Raw genomic sequence first — 20379 nt, 5'->3', positions numbered from 1 at the left:
TGAAATGTGGTGCCGTCAGTTTGTGCCCAGACTAATTTCAATTTCACCGGTCCGATCATCGGCCCTCAGATACAAAGTGTAACGAAAACATTTACTATTACATAAAAACAAGTGAAAAACTTTATAATATTGTGAGGTAAACGAAAATTTTATTAACAATTTAATTTTGATACCGAATTGATATCGAAATATAGTAATACGAGGGGTCATTATTATTTGGTTATATATTCTATATGTGTAAGAACCCTAAATACCTATCGTGTGGGCGTGGCGGTTGCATTCCTATATGTGCTTTTTCACTCACCGGTCTTAACTAGATGTCTTAAAATCTAGACCAGTCTTAGTAAGTTTCTAGACTGATTACAGTTCTTAATAGAATTGGAACTTGGTAATTGTTGTGTAATAAATAACTCTCAATATTATAATACTCTTTAACTAGAAAACAATAGATCAGTTGATTTTAAAGATGTTGTAAATTTAAGTTACATTGAAATTTTAAATTAATAAACAATTTTGTGGTTTTTAGTTCAATGATTTTTAATTTAAATAAAACCTTAATCTTCCTTTATATTTTAATGGTTTTTGGAGCTTTTAATTAAATTATTAATAAACTATGTATAGTTTTAACTACGTCAACGTGTACTAAAGGTGAAGTAGTCGTTGATGTCTAATGAGTAAGTAGGCGACACGCGCAGTACAATAGAATTCAACGCGCTCGAGGTCGACGCTATTATACAGGCTTATATGACATCTCGATAATAATTAACAATTTTAACACTACCATTATACATATTTATATGAAATCGTTATTTAATGTCCATTTAATGATGTTTGTAATATATTTAGTAGAAAAAAATATTTAACGTTTCACACGATCACGTGTGCTGTCGAATTTCTTAAGAGTGTTACTAAAATTGTGAAACAATAGCTATGTCAGTCAAATAAAAGAAAATGTGACTAATTGATTATGAATAAATTTTCGCGGAAATCAAAAAAATATATAATATTACATGGACAGGTTACGTAAATACGCTTAATTCCAAGTCGCACATAACGTAAGGTCGTAGAAAGTGAATCGGCTAGTGTGAACCGTCAAAAAAACCCGCCATCTTACCAGTCTGAGTCGCGAGGTCCACCTGAACCGACGTCTCCCGCTGCACTGACTGTCAATAATATATATTTTTTTAATCTTCGTGCGTGTTCTATTCAGCCAGTGTTAAGTGATATGAAAACTTTTTACACGATGTTGTGAATGTGACAGTGTATTGGGACTGTTTAAAGGATTCTTTATTTTAAAATGGGAAATATTGACAGAAGAAAGAACTTTATAAAAATGGTAAGAAGTTTTGTTTCGTAATGAATTTATATTATTAAATGAGATATTGCCAATGCAACTGTGCAACGGCCGATCTGGTGGGACGGGATTTTGCACAATTACATTGCAAAACATTATAATATGAAAATAAATTTTTCATTAAAAATTAAATTTCTGTCTTGATATATATAGAACATTATATAACCGTGGGGTTCATTAAATATTATAATTTCACTCGTAACGCTATCATCTGTAACTTTTACCAAAACATTCCGCTGCGATTGAATAACGAACTGGTCTAACATAGTAAAATATTAATTTGGAGTTTCACTTTATAATCTGTGATTTCCTTTAAAATAATTTTCCAATTGTACTTATCCTCCGATCCGTAAATGGGAATGTTATGAGAAGGCAAATGAGACATTTTTTTACATGACCGTGGATTATATTCGGTATAAAGAGAAACAATTTAAAACGACTTTTATTTTATATAATATATATATATATGTTTAATTTAAATAATATGTCATATATTTGAGCCTTGGGATATACAGTCATTTTGGCTAAAAGTAATACATACATATATATATTTATACATAAAAAAGAATAAAACAATATTCTCTTATAATATATTTTTAATTTATTATCTAAAATATATTAGTATGTATGCCTTGAAACAGGTATCAAACAGACTTAAAGCTGTCAATGATTCATACGAAGGCCTATTTAATAATCATATAGATTTTAATTACTTTATTATTAAAACAATCAAAGAGATTAATTTAAATTACTGATGGAATTCTCGCAATAAATTTTAATTGTTAAATAATTCTTAATTAGTTACGCAAAACTTAATCGATTTTTAACATTCAATACAACGGTTAATTTAAGTTATTAATATTTATATTCCTGTATACAATATACCTAGATTCTGGTTGTTATTTATTTATATAAATACAATAACCTGATTAATTATAGCCAATGTTGACAGCTGATAACTGGTACATAACTTTTCGTGATAATAATTATAAGAAAACTAACTTATACTTTTCCTTAATATTTTATTTTGGAAAAGATTTTAAATATTTTAATTAAAGAGATTGTTAAGCCAAAAGGGAAACAGGCATCGCTATGAAAACGGCATATTTGGATCGGGGAATGTGCGCGGGCGCAGCGTTCAAGGACACAGAGCCTCGCTCGGTGTACTACAGTCGATACTGTGACATTATCAACAATTCAGATACACAAATATATATACATGGAATATGTATTTTGATAAATTATTAGGTATTCATTAAGATCCCATATATAAAGGGATTTTTCTTTAGACTTGCTTTTGTTTCTTTTGAGATTTCCTTTTCAGAATCATTTAAAATAAATTGCTTCTAAATTCATTAAGGCGCACATCACCCAGCACACACCACTCTATATATAATAACTGCTCGCTGAGTCATTCAACTTGGACAGCATGTATCTCTGGTTCACGAATAGGTTAGACTGATATGTGTTTAAATCCACTTCAGGTATTTCTGCTATGACGTCACATTAAAACGTAAATTAAACTTCATCACAGTCACGAAAAGAATCCTCAAAATACAAATAAAACATAACTTAAAAAAAATTGGAAATTATTAGAGACGAATTTTTTATAATTAATGATAACTGCAGGTTAAAATTACATTATGTCGTCAAGACGCTCGCGGGTGTGGAACCGTTAAAAATACTTTCACTAATTAACAAAAAGCATTTGTCTTTTTTAACGTTTTCGGCTTTCATACATAGCTTGTGTTGCTCGGCGATTTAGACAATGAGATGAAGAGACGATAAGAGGAAGTAATCCTTCTACATATATTAATAAATAATATATTACGTTTCATTTATTTTGATATATTCCAAATCTTAGGTTAAGGTGATGTGAACAAATTTTACAATCATTAGTAACCATAAAATGGGAATAATTAAGATGATACATTGAGTCGTCTTGGAGATAATGATTTGCTTATATATCGAAAGAAAAATAAAAAATAATTAGGTACTAATATGAAAGAAAATAGGCTGGTAAGTAATAATATCTAAGTAGAATATTAACAGAACTTTATCTATTCGGGATCGTCTTATTTTATTGTCAATTCTTAAACCTTATAGTAATGATTAAAAGTTTTCTTAAATGGATGTTGTGAGGTGTGAGCGACTGGGGTGCGGTCGCTCTCAATGTCGACTTGTAAGCATTATCTTGTAAGGAATTCACGACGTCGCGTCGTCCGACGACGACTGGCGCTTGTTAGCTTTATAACAGTCTGGCATATTTTTCTTATATTATTATAATAGTTAATTTGTTACTTTTTTGTACGTTTTCTGGAAGACGTACTGTATGTATAACAAAAAAAAAACAATTGAAAAGATATATCGAATGGTGTGAAAATAAAGAAAGCAATTATGTTTTATAGGTGCTTCGAAAGGTAAATGTTAATAAGTAATTTAGAATAATCACATCATACTACAAACATACCAACATAACAATGTAAATATGAAATTAGTGTTGCTATCCTTTTTTTTATTTCTATAATGAAATTAATAAAGATGGCCGATGTCGACGCAGGCTGGGTTTATTTTCAGAACACGCGATGCTTGATAACAAAGGAATTAAATTTTTGCTTTCCTCCTTAGTCAATACTAAGATGACTCCAGCTACAGTCGAACGTCCTAATGATATATTCTACAATATCTATTTTTAAGTATTCTCAAACGTTGAACATATTTCCTTTATTTTAGCAAGCAAATCATATCAATTAATAGCAAAACAGTCAAATGTTTTTCCTGTTTAAACTTGAATCTCGAGTCTGGAGTCGGGAAATATTTTACACTATTTATAGACGGCTGGCATTGAGAATATAAGTTGATCGACCGTTTGAGAAATTCAAAAATAAAAATGTTTAAATGCCAACGAGATGAGTCGTCCGTCTTCCTTGTATTATAGTTTTATTTTATTTGTATTGTTCCTTTATACGGTAGTGTTTATTTTATACGTCCTTTCAACGAAAAAGTTTTTATATGTATACATCGTTGCGCGACGAGGGGTTTTCATGGAGCGTGTTATTTTTTTAATTATCCTGTATCCACAGTAATTCCACACCGGGACGTAATCTTCCATAACAAGAATGTAATGGCCGGTGTCGGTTAGTTTGTACAATACACCGCTTTCTAAGCAAGCTGGGCATTCACGCAATTATTTACACCCGCCATTACGTCCGGTACATATACTAAATATTTGACATACTTTTTGTGTGTTTTCTAAGACCAGGGCCAGTGATATAACGAATAGTGTATTTTAATATAGGAAAATAAAAATACATACTCTTTGGTGCTTTAAAATGTTTGATGTCATAGAATTTTGTTATTTGACATTGTGATAAACTATGGGAGACATCAAAGGTCAATCGAGACCAGAGACAACTGTATTATTTTTTAATTTATATTCACTTGAATTCAAAGGTTTGTGTGTTTTGTTAACAATGGTGAATGTACGTGGATACAGAACCTTGGAAAATATCTGATCGACAGAACGGATGTTACTAAGAGATTAAGTCTGTCTTAAATTCATGTCTTCGAAGCATCAATTCAATTATTTACCTGTAATGTTACGTCGTCCACTTATTGAAGTGCTTTTTTTAAAGCTATACAAAACAAAAACAATAAAATTAATAAGGAAAAATATGATTGAAGGCGTATTTCGTTGACCGTTCATCTCTGTTTTTCCATATCTCATGAGAAGTTATGGTTTTATGATTTGGGCTGAACCTTCATTCACAAGGTCTTATACCACGATAGTAAGCAATAACCTCTGATAAGGCAACCAAACTTCACGTAAACAGTTTCGATCGTGCTTACAATACATTTTTTTAAGAAATCCAAATAAATTATGTTTAAAGGAGGTTTTATACATTTTTATTATTCATTAAATATTTAAAAAAAGAATTTATATTTTTGAATAAATATTGAGATAGGAATAATAATATATATCTTATCTATATTGGAGACCTACTCAGCAACTGATAGAAGGTTTTACCTTAAATTATTTTATCGAACGTACCATAGCTCTTACAATGAGAAGAATATTAGTTTAGACCAAATTAAATATTAGAATAATATGTCTTTATACAATTAATTTATCGCTCATTTACTTTATACCAAATGATATGTCTTTGAATCAACACATTCATTGCTTCTCGCGTCTTTGACAACTAATAGGAAAGTAATCAAATAAGGCAGTCACACAACTGAATGTAAAATAAACGTTACAGAAATTAATAAAAACAATACTTTAAATTTTAAAAGTTATTAGAAATCATTTTTCTTTCACAGATTTTTTTGAAACTGAAATTAATTGGAACCTTCTATTTTAATATATTAATGTATATTACATTGTGCCTATATTTCTGTTTGACCTCGGTTGAATGATTTAAATATCTTAAATTAATTAAAACTGTATTGTATTTAACAAATGACATAATATTTAGTTTGCAATATTTACCTTAGTTAGGTAACCCGGCTATTATTTCGTAAAGTGTTACGCCGGTTACAATTAGTAATGTATTTACATTTCAAAATAAGTTGTATTATTTTATTTACTTACAGAATATATACTTTTAGATTGTTTTAAAAAATGTTTATATCAATATTTTTAAATAAAATTTTTATCTGCATAAAATCATATAAACGATATACATTAAGATCAAATAATTTTAATCTAGATGCATTCCATTCATTTCAGAGTAACAACAAAATAGTTATAACGAAGAAAAAATATGTTTTTTCTAGTCCCTGGTTCTTAAATCAGAATATTATTTATAATATATTATACTGAAGTTTTATAATTTGAAATGTGTCAAAAAATCTATAAAATTATTACATTGAGTCGTAATGGGTTGCATTATAAAATTGTTGCCATACACAACCGCAGTCTGTTGAGTGTTACCTGCAGCTCAGTAACTGATACATCTGGGTTACTGTTATATTATTATACGGAAATACTACTTATTACACATTTGTAACTATTATTTAAAAAGGTTTTAGCTAGACAATCTAGTTACTATAATGTAGAAGACCGTTGTATAAGGCCTAAGAGTTTTATACGTTTGTATTCATAATTTGAAATATCTATATCTTCATCTAAAATATTGTTTTTGTACTTTTTTGTTATTGCAAATATCTTGAAAAAAAAATCTTCCTTATTATATAGAAAAATATTAAAATATATATTTTTTATAATCTGTTTGAAATATTTAAATCTTTAAAAAAAAAATTACAGTTATAATCTTTGTAACGCTAATTCGCGTCACACGAGTTATATAATAATTTTCTCTTTGGAATAACGAAAGTAATTTGTAATGTCCATTCGGTACACCTGACATAAATATTTACATGTTTGATTTATCTTAATTTAAAATTCACTACACATTAAATGAGAGGTTTGTTTGTTTGCCATTTTGTAATATATATATTTGTAAATATAATGTGTGACTCGAAATCGACACGTCAAAAAATGCCTTGACATTTCGTAGTTATTGTGCATCTGTATAATGTATACATGCCTAATATTTGAAATCATCCTTCACATTTCATTGATTTAATTATAATATAATTATTGATTAATTACCAAATTGATATTTTGGCCTTATTTCCTAATGCTGATTATAAAGAATTATGTTGCTAAAAAAAATTATTATGCAAAAATCAATTCAATTAACCAGTACCCAGTTTTTATGCTGTGGTAAAAAAGGTTCCATAGGATAAAAAAAAAGTTTTTTTCTGTATTTTGAAATTACTGGCAAGGCCTTTATGTGATAAAAGTATCCTGGTTATGAGGAGGTTTTATTAAATGTATATTTTTCTAGTCGTTGAAAGCTGTTCGGTAAGTGTCGAGTCTGCCCAGTTGCAGGTCATGGTAGACCGCTTTCCAGGTCAATATGGAATTTACAGAATAATGAATGCGTTCAGTGGATTTTTATAATTAATATATTTTAAATTTTTATCTCTTGTTTAAATAAAAAGAGACGTATTTTTGAAACAATTAATAGACATGTAATATTTTTCAAATCGAGAGAATTTAGATAAAACTAAATATCTGTCTTGTTAGACCAAAATCGTCTTTACCCATAAATAACAATGTCATTTTGAATGACCTATATTTTAACAAGCGGTCGAACTTTAGTTTTACTTATGAAAATCTTATAAAAATATTTCATAGGAAAATATCACTTTTGAGGTAGATTTAAGCTTTGTATTTAATATTTTTGTATGTTCACAATGAATTAAGTTTGAACACGTAAATTCATTAATTCGATTAGACGCACGTCAACTTAACACTCCATATCCATTGTAAGAGAGTGATGGAATTAGTGTAGAAATCACAATTGTATCGATGTCGCAAAAATTCTTAGCGAAAAGTGAAAGATACATCGATATTGTACTCGAGACACGTTGCACTTTCTCGGATATGTTATAAAATCGTCATGATCTGTATTCTATGCGTTCGCGGTAAAAGTGTTCAAATGATAGTGTCATCGGCCTTTAAAAAATGTTTGAGATTTTTTAACTTAGGAATTGCAATGTGATCAGCTGATTAACAGTCAGCCATGACAGAATATGTTACAGACACGTTCAAGATTTATCATTCTGAAGTGTATACATATGTCATTTCTATATTAATTATTATATTTTCCATCAAACATATACATAACAATACATTAATTACTGAGGGATGAAACAATCTACAATGACAAGCTTGCCAATTTTCCTGGCGTATTGTCTTAAATAAAAAAGAACCAGACACAATTAAAATAGAAAAATGTTATACCTAAATGTATTATTAATTCTATGACGTTTGTGAATGCAACCTTCATTCTTTCGAATTTAGAACAAACGGGGTTCTCACGATACCTTCCGCTAACTCCTATTTCCCTTCACCAAAGATACATTTATAAGATTTCTCCGCGTTATGTCAACCTAAAATTGAACTATTTCAGTGCATTCTATTAATAGTTTATGTCCTATAAATTATTTTAATCAATATAACAGAATTCCTCAAGACCAAATACGACTGTTAAGTTGTGTTTTATGATCAATTAAATTTTAAACATGCCTCAAATTAAGTTTAACTCCAACAGATACTTCTATAATTCGATTAATTTAAATAAAATCAAGTTTTTTCTTTGTTATAATTACTCTCCTTACTTTAAATCTTTAATTAAAGAATGTTACATTCGGAAGGTTGTGGGATTGTATCAGAAATTAAACATGATTGAGATAAGTTCGTGCCTAAAAGTATCCCATTTATCATTTAGTAATATTTATAATAGTTCAAAATCTGCAACTCTAATTACAACTATAGGAAAATTCCTTAAAATTTATGCCATTGTATTCGCGTATTGTGTAAAAATTCTTATATTATTAAAGCACTGAATAAAAAGTTATATCATTTTTAGGTTAGCAAAACCTCGCAATATATTATTTAACTGTTTAATTCGGGTCGCCTGTAATAAAAATACCGTGATAAAAGAATTTCTTGCGGAACTGTCAGCTTCGATATTTCATACAACATAGTATTAAATATTACTAGCGATATAAGCTGAAATGTTAGGAATTATTCACGTATTTATTTCATTAAATTGGTATTGTAATTTCATATTATATGTTTATGCTAATAATAGGCTTGTAACATTAAGATTTATGTAAAATAGCTATACGTATGACGAGCAAACGCGGGCGGGGCCGGTTGTGATCGGTTTTGAGGAAAGGACAAATGATGACTTTGACTTTTATATAACGATAAACTTATTAAAATACCACACATATTTCTGTTTAATTCGCATCGTCAATTTTATATAAATATTTAACGAATCCAATTCTTGTCACAAATATAAAATATGAAGTGAAAACTCTTTTGTGCTTCTTTTAGTTACGATCACAAGAAGTAGTGTATGGCGTTAATAAAAAAATAAATCAAAGACGAGTTAGAATGCTGGCGGTTGAGTTATTTATCACAATGTGGCCTTTGACAAGGTTGACTGCGGAATGAGATGATCTGAACTTTGACATTATAGAACTGGTAGATCGCGGAATTGAATTCTCGTTCGTGATGAGACCGCTTAAATGTTTAATTATACAAATACGTGTAGACAATGTCAAATATTATATATTTTACGACAAAAAAATTATCGATACCAGTTGCAATAATTGTAAATTAAGAATACCTGTAGTTATTAAAAACATTATATTCTGTGACATCTTTGACTTATATTTTTTAGTTGCTTGCTTCTGACTTGTCTATGAATGAAAGTGCCATAAATAACCAAATATTTTTATTAACTTTAAGCTCATTACTGGATAAATTAAAGTACCGTTTTGTTAGATTTTTTTTTTCGAATAATTTCATATAATTATCAAAATGAATTGCAGTCTTGGTTCGTTTCCTGCGGCATGGTTGACCGACCTCAAATAACGTAGAGTTGCAAGCACCAAAAATATATTATACAACTGATTACGTCACTCGCATTCTCTGTCTTCTAATAAATCTTACATTACATTAAAACACTGTCATGATGCTTTAATACAATTTCTTCAATTCATTTTATATAAAAAGTTTTTATAACGATCGCACGCTTTTTGTCTTGCGCATTACATTATACTAAATAAAAACCTGGCATGTAATGTTGCCATTTGAAATTAAAACTATTGCATGTAAATATATAATATATTCACATTTTTTTCTTTGACAGCTGCATTTTAAAAATATGTATATTTAATATTAACAGTTTATTCTAAGTATTAAGTTAACCATTTTGTTTTTTTAATCACTTTACTAACATTAATTCATGTAAATGTATGTATGGACATTCTTTTCTCTTTTACGCAAAACCTTCTGTACTGATTAATCAGAATGAGGGCTATTTTTCATGAAGTCACGTGATGCAAATTAAATGTCTCTGACGGTTGGTTACTATAACTTTTCTATAATATTAACACTTTATACATTTCTCTCTGAGCGAAATTTGAATGCGGACGGAGTATACATACGGGCGCAGTAACTGAGAAAAACTAGTATGTAATAAATATTAGGACACTAGTATTCTTATGATTCTTATATTTGGTATTTAATTTAATCATTTATATAAATATCACATTTACATTAAAAAAATAATAATATTATTTATAATTATTGCATGTGTTCTCTAAAGGGCTTGTGTTACAAGTGTGAGATGTTTAGCAAGCTGCTGTCGAAGTGAAATTCACGCTAAACGATTGGCACAACCGTAAACTTTCAGTTGCTTAATCACTTACAGACACAGTTGTACTAATATACTATTTTAGTATCGTACTTAAGTGCAATTTAAGTCTCAATATTAAAACCTCCATGGAGTTTGAATATGAATGTAATAATCATTATGAGTCATTTGACATTTATTATAAATAACATTTCAGTGTGACATCATTCGGAAACTCTCCGTATCTACCATACCTACCAAAAAAAAAACATAATTTGGTATTTCTATATTAAAATCCGCTTTAAATTAAATTTATTACATCGGACACAGAAACCGCAGTCAAATACTATTATTGCTCTATTCCCAATAACGTATATTTTAACTGCATTAGATTTCTTAATATAAACTACAGATAAAAAATAAAAAAGAATGTCTTAATAGTCATAATTATTAAACACTACCCGTAATTTTTTATTGATATTTTTTCATAGCAGATATTGACCTATTATAAAAGTAATTCAATACTATGAGGTTTTATAACCGATAGTATATTACATACATTATGAGGTCGCAATGATAACTAATGACATTGGCATAAGGACAATTTTATACACATGTATTTTATTACTGTAAACCTTCATGACTTTGACATTGACAGTAGTGAAATGGTCGTATTAGAAAGCTGTACTACAAAATTATAGGCATGATAAATGTTAAATTACATAATCACTTGCGTAATTATTATAAAAATATAAATATTTCCGTTTGACAAAAAAAATTACGAAAATTTTTTACATCATTGGCATACATTTTGTCATTCATTTTACGGCATGTTTAAACAAAGACAAGCAATATTTATGATATATTTATTTGAAATGAAATATGCGTTTAAGAATACAATGACAGTTAAGAATACAATCAGTTCTTGCAAAAATTGAATGCTAAATGTCAATTACGAAATATCAAGTGACTTAGTCATTTAGGTTCTTAATTACCTACTCAAATTATTAGTTATAAAAAAAAGATATAAAAATCGGTTCCGCTGAATCAGAAACAGTTTGATTGCAATGTGTTAATAGCTCTCGCAACCTGTCTTCATTGTTTGAGATCATGGACTTTTAATGAATGATTTCACTCAATTCTAATTCTTATCACCTATGTTTAAGTCATAAAATGGTTAGGCATAGTTTTTTCGTGAATCGATCAAAAGTGCGTGCGAAAATCCGTTGAGAAACGCATGTTGAAACTGTTTGTATTGTTTTTTTTTGTTTATGCTGTATATGGAAGGTTATTGTCTGTGTAAATTCGATCATTGAGCTATGAAAGGGACCATGTGATTATAATTAAATAATGAGATCATCATCACAAAAAACACTTATCCCTTAGTGTGAGTCTGCACCTTTAACTGAAAATAGAAAATATTAAAATTTTTCATTTTTAAGTTGTCGATTATTCGCGATCTTTTAAAACACACACTAAGAGTCATATTTCTGTATAAATCATCTTGTAAAATTTATACCAGATTTGTATTATCTATTTGTTATATATTAATTCTAAATAATTACCTATGTATATAATTGTAAGAGGTTTCTTTTTTTACAAATATCTTCTATTGACATGACAGACATAGAAGAAAAACCAGACAGTTTTTATGAGAGCACCTTGGACCAGAAACCTCGACTTATTGAATATTCCTTACTGATATATAGCTAGAGATGTAACCGCAGGCCCTATTATATAATATTTTTTTATAATTGATCTGAATTAAAAGCGTATATCTGCCTTAGTATTATAATGATTCCCGACAAAATCGATATTTTGTTAAATCTCATATTATAATGCTGAGCTGTGAGCACAATACTATGACGTCACACCACCAATGGAATTCAAATGTATGATAATAGCAGTTTAAAAGCGTTTCTAGCATAGTAACATCTTATTTCAAATGTCACCCCTGACCGGATTGGATTGACCTTCGCGTACGCTTACCAGACCATGTATCACAGATCTTTTCACATGCATATATATAACCAATACATAATTATTTACACATTTATAAAGATTTTTCTATTAGGCTGAACATAAAATTCCTTAGCCGATAAAAAAATTAAATGTTTAAAAATTAATTACGTCACTCAACTCACAACATTGAAGATAAATAAAAATGTGTCAATTGGTGAAAAATGTCAAAGTATTACTTTTACCTGTGTTAATTATATCAATCGTATAAATAACAATAAAATAAACAGCTTTTTATATCTGGTAACATCGAAAGTGAGAGCTGAAGATGCCGGAACAAGAATACAAGATGACGACCGGTTCTCAACGAAAACGAGTCTTTACGAAAACGACACAATACTAAAGAATTATGAACAGGTGAATAGGAAAATATTTTATTGTTGTTAGTAATCTTATCATCTATATAATTTTGTAGAAGATAGAAGAAATGTCTCTTTCAGATTATGTCTATTGTGATATTATTATTAATTTTTTATCATAACATAAATACTGATGGGGGATCCAGTTTTAAGAAATTTAACAAATAATTATTTAATAAGTAAACAAATACTGGTAACATTAATTTATTTATTGATTTTAGTAATCAGTCAAACCTTTTTATTTCATTTAAAATATTTTGAATGCATCGTAGTTACTTGTACAGATTATGTACAATTATTCGTGTCAATAAATAAATTTGACAATTGCTTAAGTAGCGCTTTATTTTGATAAACTTGACTGTATTTATAATAAATCTTTTAACGTTATATCTAGATAACTTTAAAGTTTTAAATTACCGGAAAAAATCTAAAAAATATTTTATACGGATAATATATAAGGAGAAATTTAAACATCTGTATTATATTAGCGTATCTGTGCTCAATATTTACCACCGCTAACTGTATCGAGTCCTCAACAACAAGGCCGTATAGACACGAACCAGTTCACAATCACGTTCATATGCATTTTATTTTATTGAGTCATTTTAATTAACAATTCAATTCGCTTAATATAGTATTTATACATTTTATAATTCTTAATAGTTAAATAGTTGAAAAATTATTATTCCTTCTTTATAAATTCCTCTTTAATACATTGAAGTTACATATAATTACATAGTACACGGATTAATTTAAGTTCATCATAAGTATAAAACATTCTTATTTTAATATTCTATATAAATGAATAATGTGCAATATAAAATTTGCATGACAATATTGTCGACATATTGACCTTTTGAACCTTTTGAATTTGGCAATCGATTGCGTAAAAGCTGAAGTGATAGACGTATCATTGTAAAAATAAACATATAACTTTAATCTACGAGTATAATAAATACTTTATGTATATTATTTCACTTTTCTGGGCGGAATTTGACAGTTCAAAAATTGACATATTAAAAAAAAGTATACCTATTAATGACATCTAACTAAACCAATTACACCTGAATAATTAATTATTAAAATAATGCAATGAAAGTAAAAATTGTGCATAATTTTCTTATATGTTTGTATTAAACGATATAAATGTCTATCTTATAATCGTTTGCTGGAAATGTATCTATAGTCAACACTAAACATCTGTGTAAGAACTTCATGCGTTCGCTGTTACCGCGTTAACTGGAGCGCGCTGTCGACATTTGATTTACAAATCAGAGTTGCGCCTGCGCATGCGACGCGGACGTTGATCTCAGGACATATTTTAACACTAGGGTATCTACTATTTGGATTTCTTCATTCTATAAATGTTAAATTTAATAACTATTTCAATCTACGCTCATAACTATTCTTATTAAAATTTCTTTAGTATTATACGTTAATATATTCTAGGGAAGGAAGCGATTGAGGAGAAATGACGGAAGATATGATAATTCTTGTTGATGAATAGTTTATGTAATTATTATACTTCCAGATGTGTTCACAGCGAGCGATGTTAATAGAGGGGAAATTAAAATTATCTAGACGTGAAACAGCGATAATGTAACGAGAAAATAGACGATTCAATTTGTTGTATAAATGAAAGGATAGGTTTTCAGAAAGCATTATTTATTAATGTAAATGTTAATTTTATATTAAATATTGATTTGTATACGTAGAATAAATATCGCCAATTACATTGATAGCAGACATTTTATTGAAAGGAAAGCATGTCTTTGAATGAGTAGCAAATATTCCCATTGCCTGGAATATAAAGATGTTTATGTGAAGTTTTGTACCGTTTATTGTAAAATTCACCTAGGACCATTGAGCAGCGCGATTCAGTAGCAATCCTTTCACAAATATCTCGGGTTTATATACAATAGAATTAAAACTAAGTGATCTTCGCAATGAATGACCTAATTTTTTTAAGATATCGCTTCCACTATCCAATGAATGGATAAAATTTATAAATAACGAGTAAATATAATATTATAGCGGTAATAAAACCGTGATTTTCATAAAGTTAACACTTTTAACACAGCCCGAGGTGTAAATATTGGTAATTTGTAGAAAAAATTGTTGAAATGTCTCTAAATAATTTGTTTATTGTGACCGATCCGCTCGTGCGTACGGTAGAAAGTTAAAAGTTAATCCAGGATCCGTCTGTGTGTTACGCAAAAGACCGGTCTTCTCGTTTCGTTGATATTACGATGGAGATGATGCAAACGGAGTTTTTTCAAACATTGCATTCCTTTCCTGGACGCCAGAGATTGATTAGCTTGTACGATAAAACGTCATACAGAATGGCGTCGCTGGTGTGTGACGTTTGAAAAGAAAACTCTTCTTTAAAGATTATTTACTTTTATTAAGGATAAAGATATAATATAATGTATTGGAGGTACAGACGGTGATCTTATCAAAGGATTTGTTTAAGAAAGTTGATTTCGAAACACTTGGTCAATTGTCATATAATAGTAAATTGACGATAAAATTCCTGCCACTGCAAACTTCAATAAAATACATTTTAATATAATCAAAGATCAAAGAAAGAAAGATAGAAGAATATGAACGATCTGAGTTCTTTACATTATGTATACATATTGCGTGTCGGTTGTTTGATAAGTCAGTATTAGGCAACACCTGTATTGGGTAACACAGTCCTAAACGATCTAACAAAATATAGGTTAGAAAAACTACTGCTGATGAATAAACATATACCAGGTATAAAGTAGATTTATATACAGATAGAGCAATTAATATTAATATAATATTGGGCTCAAAGAATCTGATAAATTAACATCATATATTTTCGATATAATGTTTTAATCAAAACACATGAATTAAATGCATACTATTATTGAAAATCAATAAAAAATAATAATTTTCATGTAATATGTTATGAAAAATTAAATATTAAATATAGTTCTCGTAAATGATTTTTATTAGGTAAATAGTTTGAGATGAATTGAACAACATAAAAATCGATTTGTCAGTCCATTGCGAAGGTACTGGCCGTGACATCTGATGGCTTCACGGCTCTGAACCGTGACAAACAGACATTTCAATTAATTATTATATAAAAGTTCACTGTAAGGAGAGTCTCTAGCGGGTTGTTTAACCCACACTAATAGACCACTGGCAGTTACTAGACCTGTCCATAATTATAAGATTAAAAGACAAAAAGATACATAATGTTGCCAGATTTAAAATTTATAAAATAACCGTATATATTACGTTCGAATATTCTAAAGACGCTAAATACTCTTTTGCTTTCCTAATAAGTAAACGAATTTTTTGTTCGCTGTCCTCATATTGAGGTTAGAAGTTAGAACCATAGTAAAAATTTAGTCAAAAATGTAAAATAAATTAATAATCATTAAAAATTATAATATATAAAACGAATATGGCATCACGTTCCGTTTCTTTACAGCTCGAAATTCTTACGTAACGAATTTTCTCATATATGTATATAATTATAAAATAAGGAAATATCTTTTATACATATAGCGATTCACTCGCGCAACTTAGATAAGTTTATCTTTAAATATCTTAATAAACTGGGTCAGTGCTGTGATGTAAAGTGTTCCTGTTAGTTTTTCCTTTCCATTAATTGAGAAATTCAATACCGTAGATGGAAGTCGAGCATCTGTATGAGGAGAAATTACACGCCTTATGGTAACTGAGCTGACTGGTCTGGTGTAAACGTTATCGACCAGTTCCTTCGACATTACGTCTGCCCTACTGAACCATACATGAATAAGCCTAGTCCAAGTCCCCATCGTCATACTACACACGGAGCGTTGAGTTTTGCATTCGTAAATCTTCTATATTAACGTAGGTTATTAAATGAGAAACAGGGAACGCACCGTATTTTAGTGTAGAAATGTCAACTTAAATCAAGCATACATATGCAAATGGACATACGTAATAATTAAAAAATACTTCATTTTAACCTTTAATATTCAGTCACCTACATTCGTAACGAAATTCATATTCATATAACGAACGTCCCTTATACATAACAGAAACTATGCAACCTAAATAAGTTATGAATGTCGGGCCATATATAATAAAACAAATGGCTATACAGTTAGTTCCGATTGTCAAAGTAACTGTGAGTTGTTTAAAATGAGATCGTAGTCTGTCGTTCTATATGGTCACTTAGATGGGCTCTTGTTGAAATGTATTTGATGTAATTTAATTTTTGTATATATATTCGTATAATAAAACGAATATTACACAAAAGGTTTTTATTTATGCCAGATCAATTTTAATGACGTCATCACGACAAACGAGACGCTTACCTTTCAATGAAGGTTTAATTTTTATTTGTAATATATTAATCTCTAACATACAAAGACAATATATTTAATTTCTTCTTTCAGGAACTCGCGACATGGTTGTTTTTGTTAATCGCTGTCGTCACACTGGCCACACCGGGTAAGTTACAATATTAGAATAAAAAATAGTTCGTATAATTAAAACATTTTATTGAAGTAGTCATACAATAAGCCACTTCTGGGCTATCTTCCAGCTTCCATTAATAGTGATTTTTTTTTTTTTATTGTAATTCCAAGAGTAAAGGGTTTGGTTGAACAGTCCATGCTGTTTAATTCAACCACGGTCATATTGACGTATTCCCGAGAAATTTCTTCTGTTTAGTAATTAACATAAACTAATGTGTGATTTAAAGACAAGTTTATTGAAGGAGGAACCTTGAAAACCCTTAACTTTTACTCCCAGAATCCTATCAATTTTCAGCAACTCATTTCCACAAATGTTTAACGATTTTGGGCCTTATCATAGTAAAAAAGCTCATTTGCTCATCCCTTCTTGGGCCACGAAATCCTCTACGGTCCTGCATTTAACTTAATGTTGATGATAGCAAATTATAGAATTCACGGATAAAAATCGGTTAGCGAGTCGGTGTAATCATTTGTATAAAAAACATTTTTGTCTGTTGCAAACTATAGATGAGTCATCATTTTTGTTTTTCTGACGTTTTCAGAATAGATCGCGATAATATTCTTTTACTGTCCAAGTAATCTGATTTCCTCGTAACACTATTGTAAATTAAAATATTCTGATTTTCATACATAAAGTCCCTGTTAAAACGTGTTTTCCTAAGTTCGTTGTGATCCAGTGCTATCAGCAATTTTAATACGACAAAAAATATTCGAAGGTACGGCTTTCTTTAAAGTAACCGAGCATAAGAGACATGTTGATCACATAGTTATAATCGTGTTGATAGACTTCCTTTATTATAACCTTATATAGTTTCCTGGTGTCTGTTTAAAATGGTTCACTTCCTGTTTTTGGAACACCAATACAGTGTTAATATTTTAGCTTTCCTTAAGGATACTTTAAATATTTTAAAATCTTATTAGCTTCTGTTATTTTTTTTCCATTGATGGCTTTCAGCTAAAGGCATCTTTACTCAATTAGACCAACGGCTAACTTAATAAATTTTGTTTGAAATATATCCTCCGTATGCATTTTTAAATATATATTTTTATCTTAAATATATATTTTTAATTTTATATGTCTGAAAACGAGCGCTATTCGTAGGTATCCTGTGTTTATTATTCTTTGATAACAACCTCTTTGGTATGAATGCAAATCACTGGCAGAATACAATGAATAAAAACCTGAAACAAAACCTAGATAGGAAGAATGCAGTAAATGAAAAAAAAAACACAGCTTCTATTATTCCGAATGTTCCATTATTCAATTGAAAGAATTTACTATGCAAAGTTTTAAGTGCATTGTCTAAAGCTAGCTGCCATTGTTTGAGACACAAAGAAATAAATGTCTGAAATGATTCACCCTTTATGGAATCTGTAAAAATGCAGAACAGCGAGAGCATTGCCTTTATGCTATGCACTGAGTAAACACAGAGTATAAAATACATATGTGAAAAAAACTATTCTTGTAACAATAAACCTAAACATATCTTTTAATTTTGTGATTTTCTTTCTTTCTTTCACGTACACTTGATAGTATAGTTTCATATAGTTTATTTTTGGTCGGGAAAATATTATTTGATTAAATTTTTGTTCTCGGCTGAGTTTTGTCAATGTGGCCTCTATTATTTTTTATCTGTACAAAGGCCAACGCTCTACTCGTACAATGCCTCATTGTATGAGATGCATACAAGAACAGCAAAGACTTCTTACTCTTTACCTTTTTGTTGGAATAAAAACGGAAAGTATAAAATATAAACAAGATTAATGTTGTTTTAATATTCATACATATTTTAGTTTCACTTTTAAAATCTTAATATTTATATATATATGTATATATATATATATATATATATATATATATATATATATATATATATATACATATATATGTATACTTCATATTTTCAATAACACTTATTTTCCTTGTAATTCTTGGCACTTATTAATTTTATTAAGATTTTGTTTCAAAGGAAATGAGTTTCCAGTCTTACCATATATTATTAAAAAGGAAATAGGTTAAAAATTTAAACAAACGAAAAAATTAATGTAATTGAAATGATACCACGAAATAATAGCTTTAAATAATTGTGTAACTGATAAGAAAAAGTACTGTCATTGTATAGATATCGATTACTTTATCTAAATGTTAAATCTAACAGAGATACTTTGAACAAAAAGGTTTTCAGTGTTTTTTCTTGATCATTCAAAAACTTTGATAATACATAAAAGTTCCAGGTTTTTTAATAATTTAAATCAATATAATATTAATCACCGATACAAGATATTCTCTTTTCGATTTTTATTTTGCTTTTAATTTATTTTGTTTGACTTCGTTTTATATTTTTTGAAGTCACATTTTTGTAAACTGTAGTTCAGAAACAAACAACATATTATTGCTTATTTTTGGAAATGAAAAAAATTATACTATATTATATTATTTAATGTTATTTAAATACAATTTATTAATATATAATATATGTATAATAATAAAATACTCCATGAAATATCATTAAGTTTGGACCAAATATAATTCATAGACGAAACTTTAAAGGAAGGATCAAAGCATACCGATAAAAAAAAAAATAAAGAGATGTAAAACAAAAGGACGCATAACTAGTTTGTTAAGCATTATATAAAGGTCGCATTAAAAAGATATGAAAGGGTTCGTCAAGCTTTTTATTGTTTTAATTAATGACATATCAATTGACCCCAATCCGTTGTATGACTTTCATAAAAAACGTTTTAAATAAGAAATATTTGAATTATTGATACGCAATAGCATTTTCAAGTAATGGAAGTTTTGTTATGTCGATAAAAACCAATCAAAATTTAAAAAAAAAATCTTTTATCCACGGAAATCATTTTATTTAACATCAGTTGCCAAAGGTAAAATACGTTCAGGAAATTAAACATTGAGG

General features: G+C 28.8%; 1 protein-coding gene across 1 annotated transcript in view; it reads left to right on the top strand.

The window, feature by feature from the left end:
* The first annotated feature begins 1128 nt into the window (after positions 1–1128).
* LOC116770144 (mucin-2) overlaps positions 1129–20379 on the top strand; it is a 51802-nt gene continuing 32551 nt past the window's right edge. The window contains exons 1-2 of the mRNA XM_032661498.2: positions 1129–1336; positions 17381–17435. Of these exons, the coding sequence (XP_032517389.2) occupies positions 1298–1336; positions 17381–17435 (94 nt within the window). The 5' untranslated portion in view covers positions 1129–1297. The remainder of the gene's footprint in view (positions 1337–17380; positions 17436–20379) is intronic.

The sequence above is a fragment of the Danaus plexippus genome, assembly GCF_018135715.1.
Source record: "Danaus plexippus chromosome 13 unlocalized genomic scaffold, MEX_DaPlex mxdp_15, whole genome shotgun sequence".
In the NCBI taxonomy this organism is placed as follows: domain Eukaryota; kingdom Metazoa; phylum Arthropoda; class Insecta; order Lepidoptera; family Nymphalidae; genus Danaus; species Danaus plexippus.
This window is presented reverse-complemented; position numbering and strand designations above follow the sequence as displayed.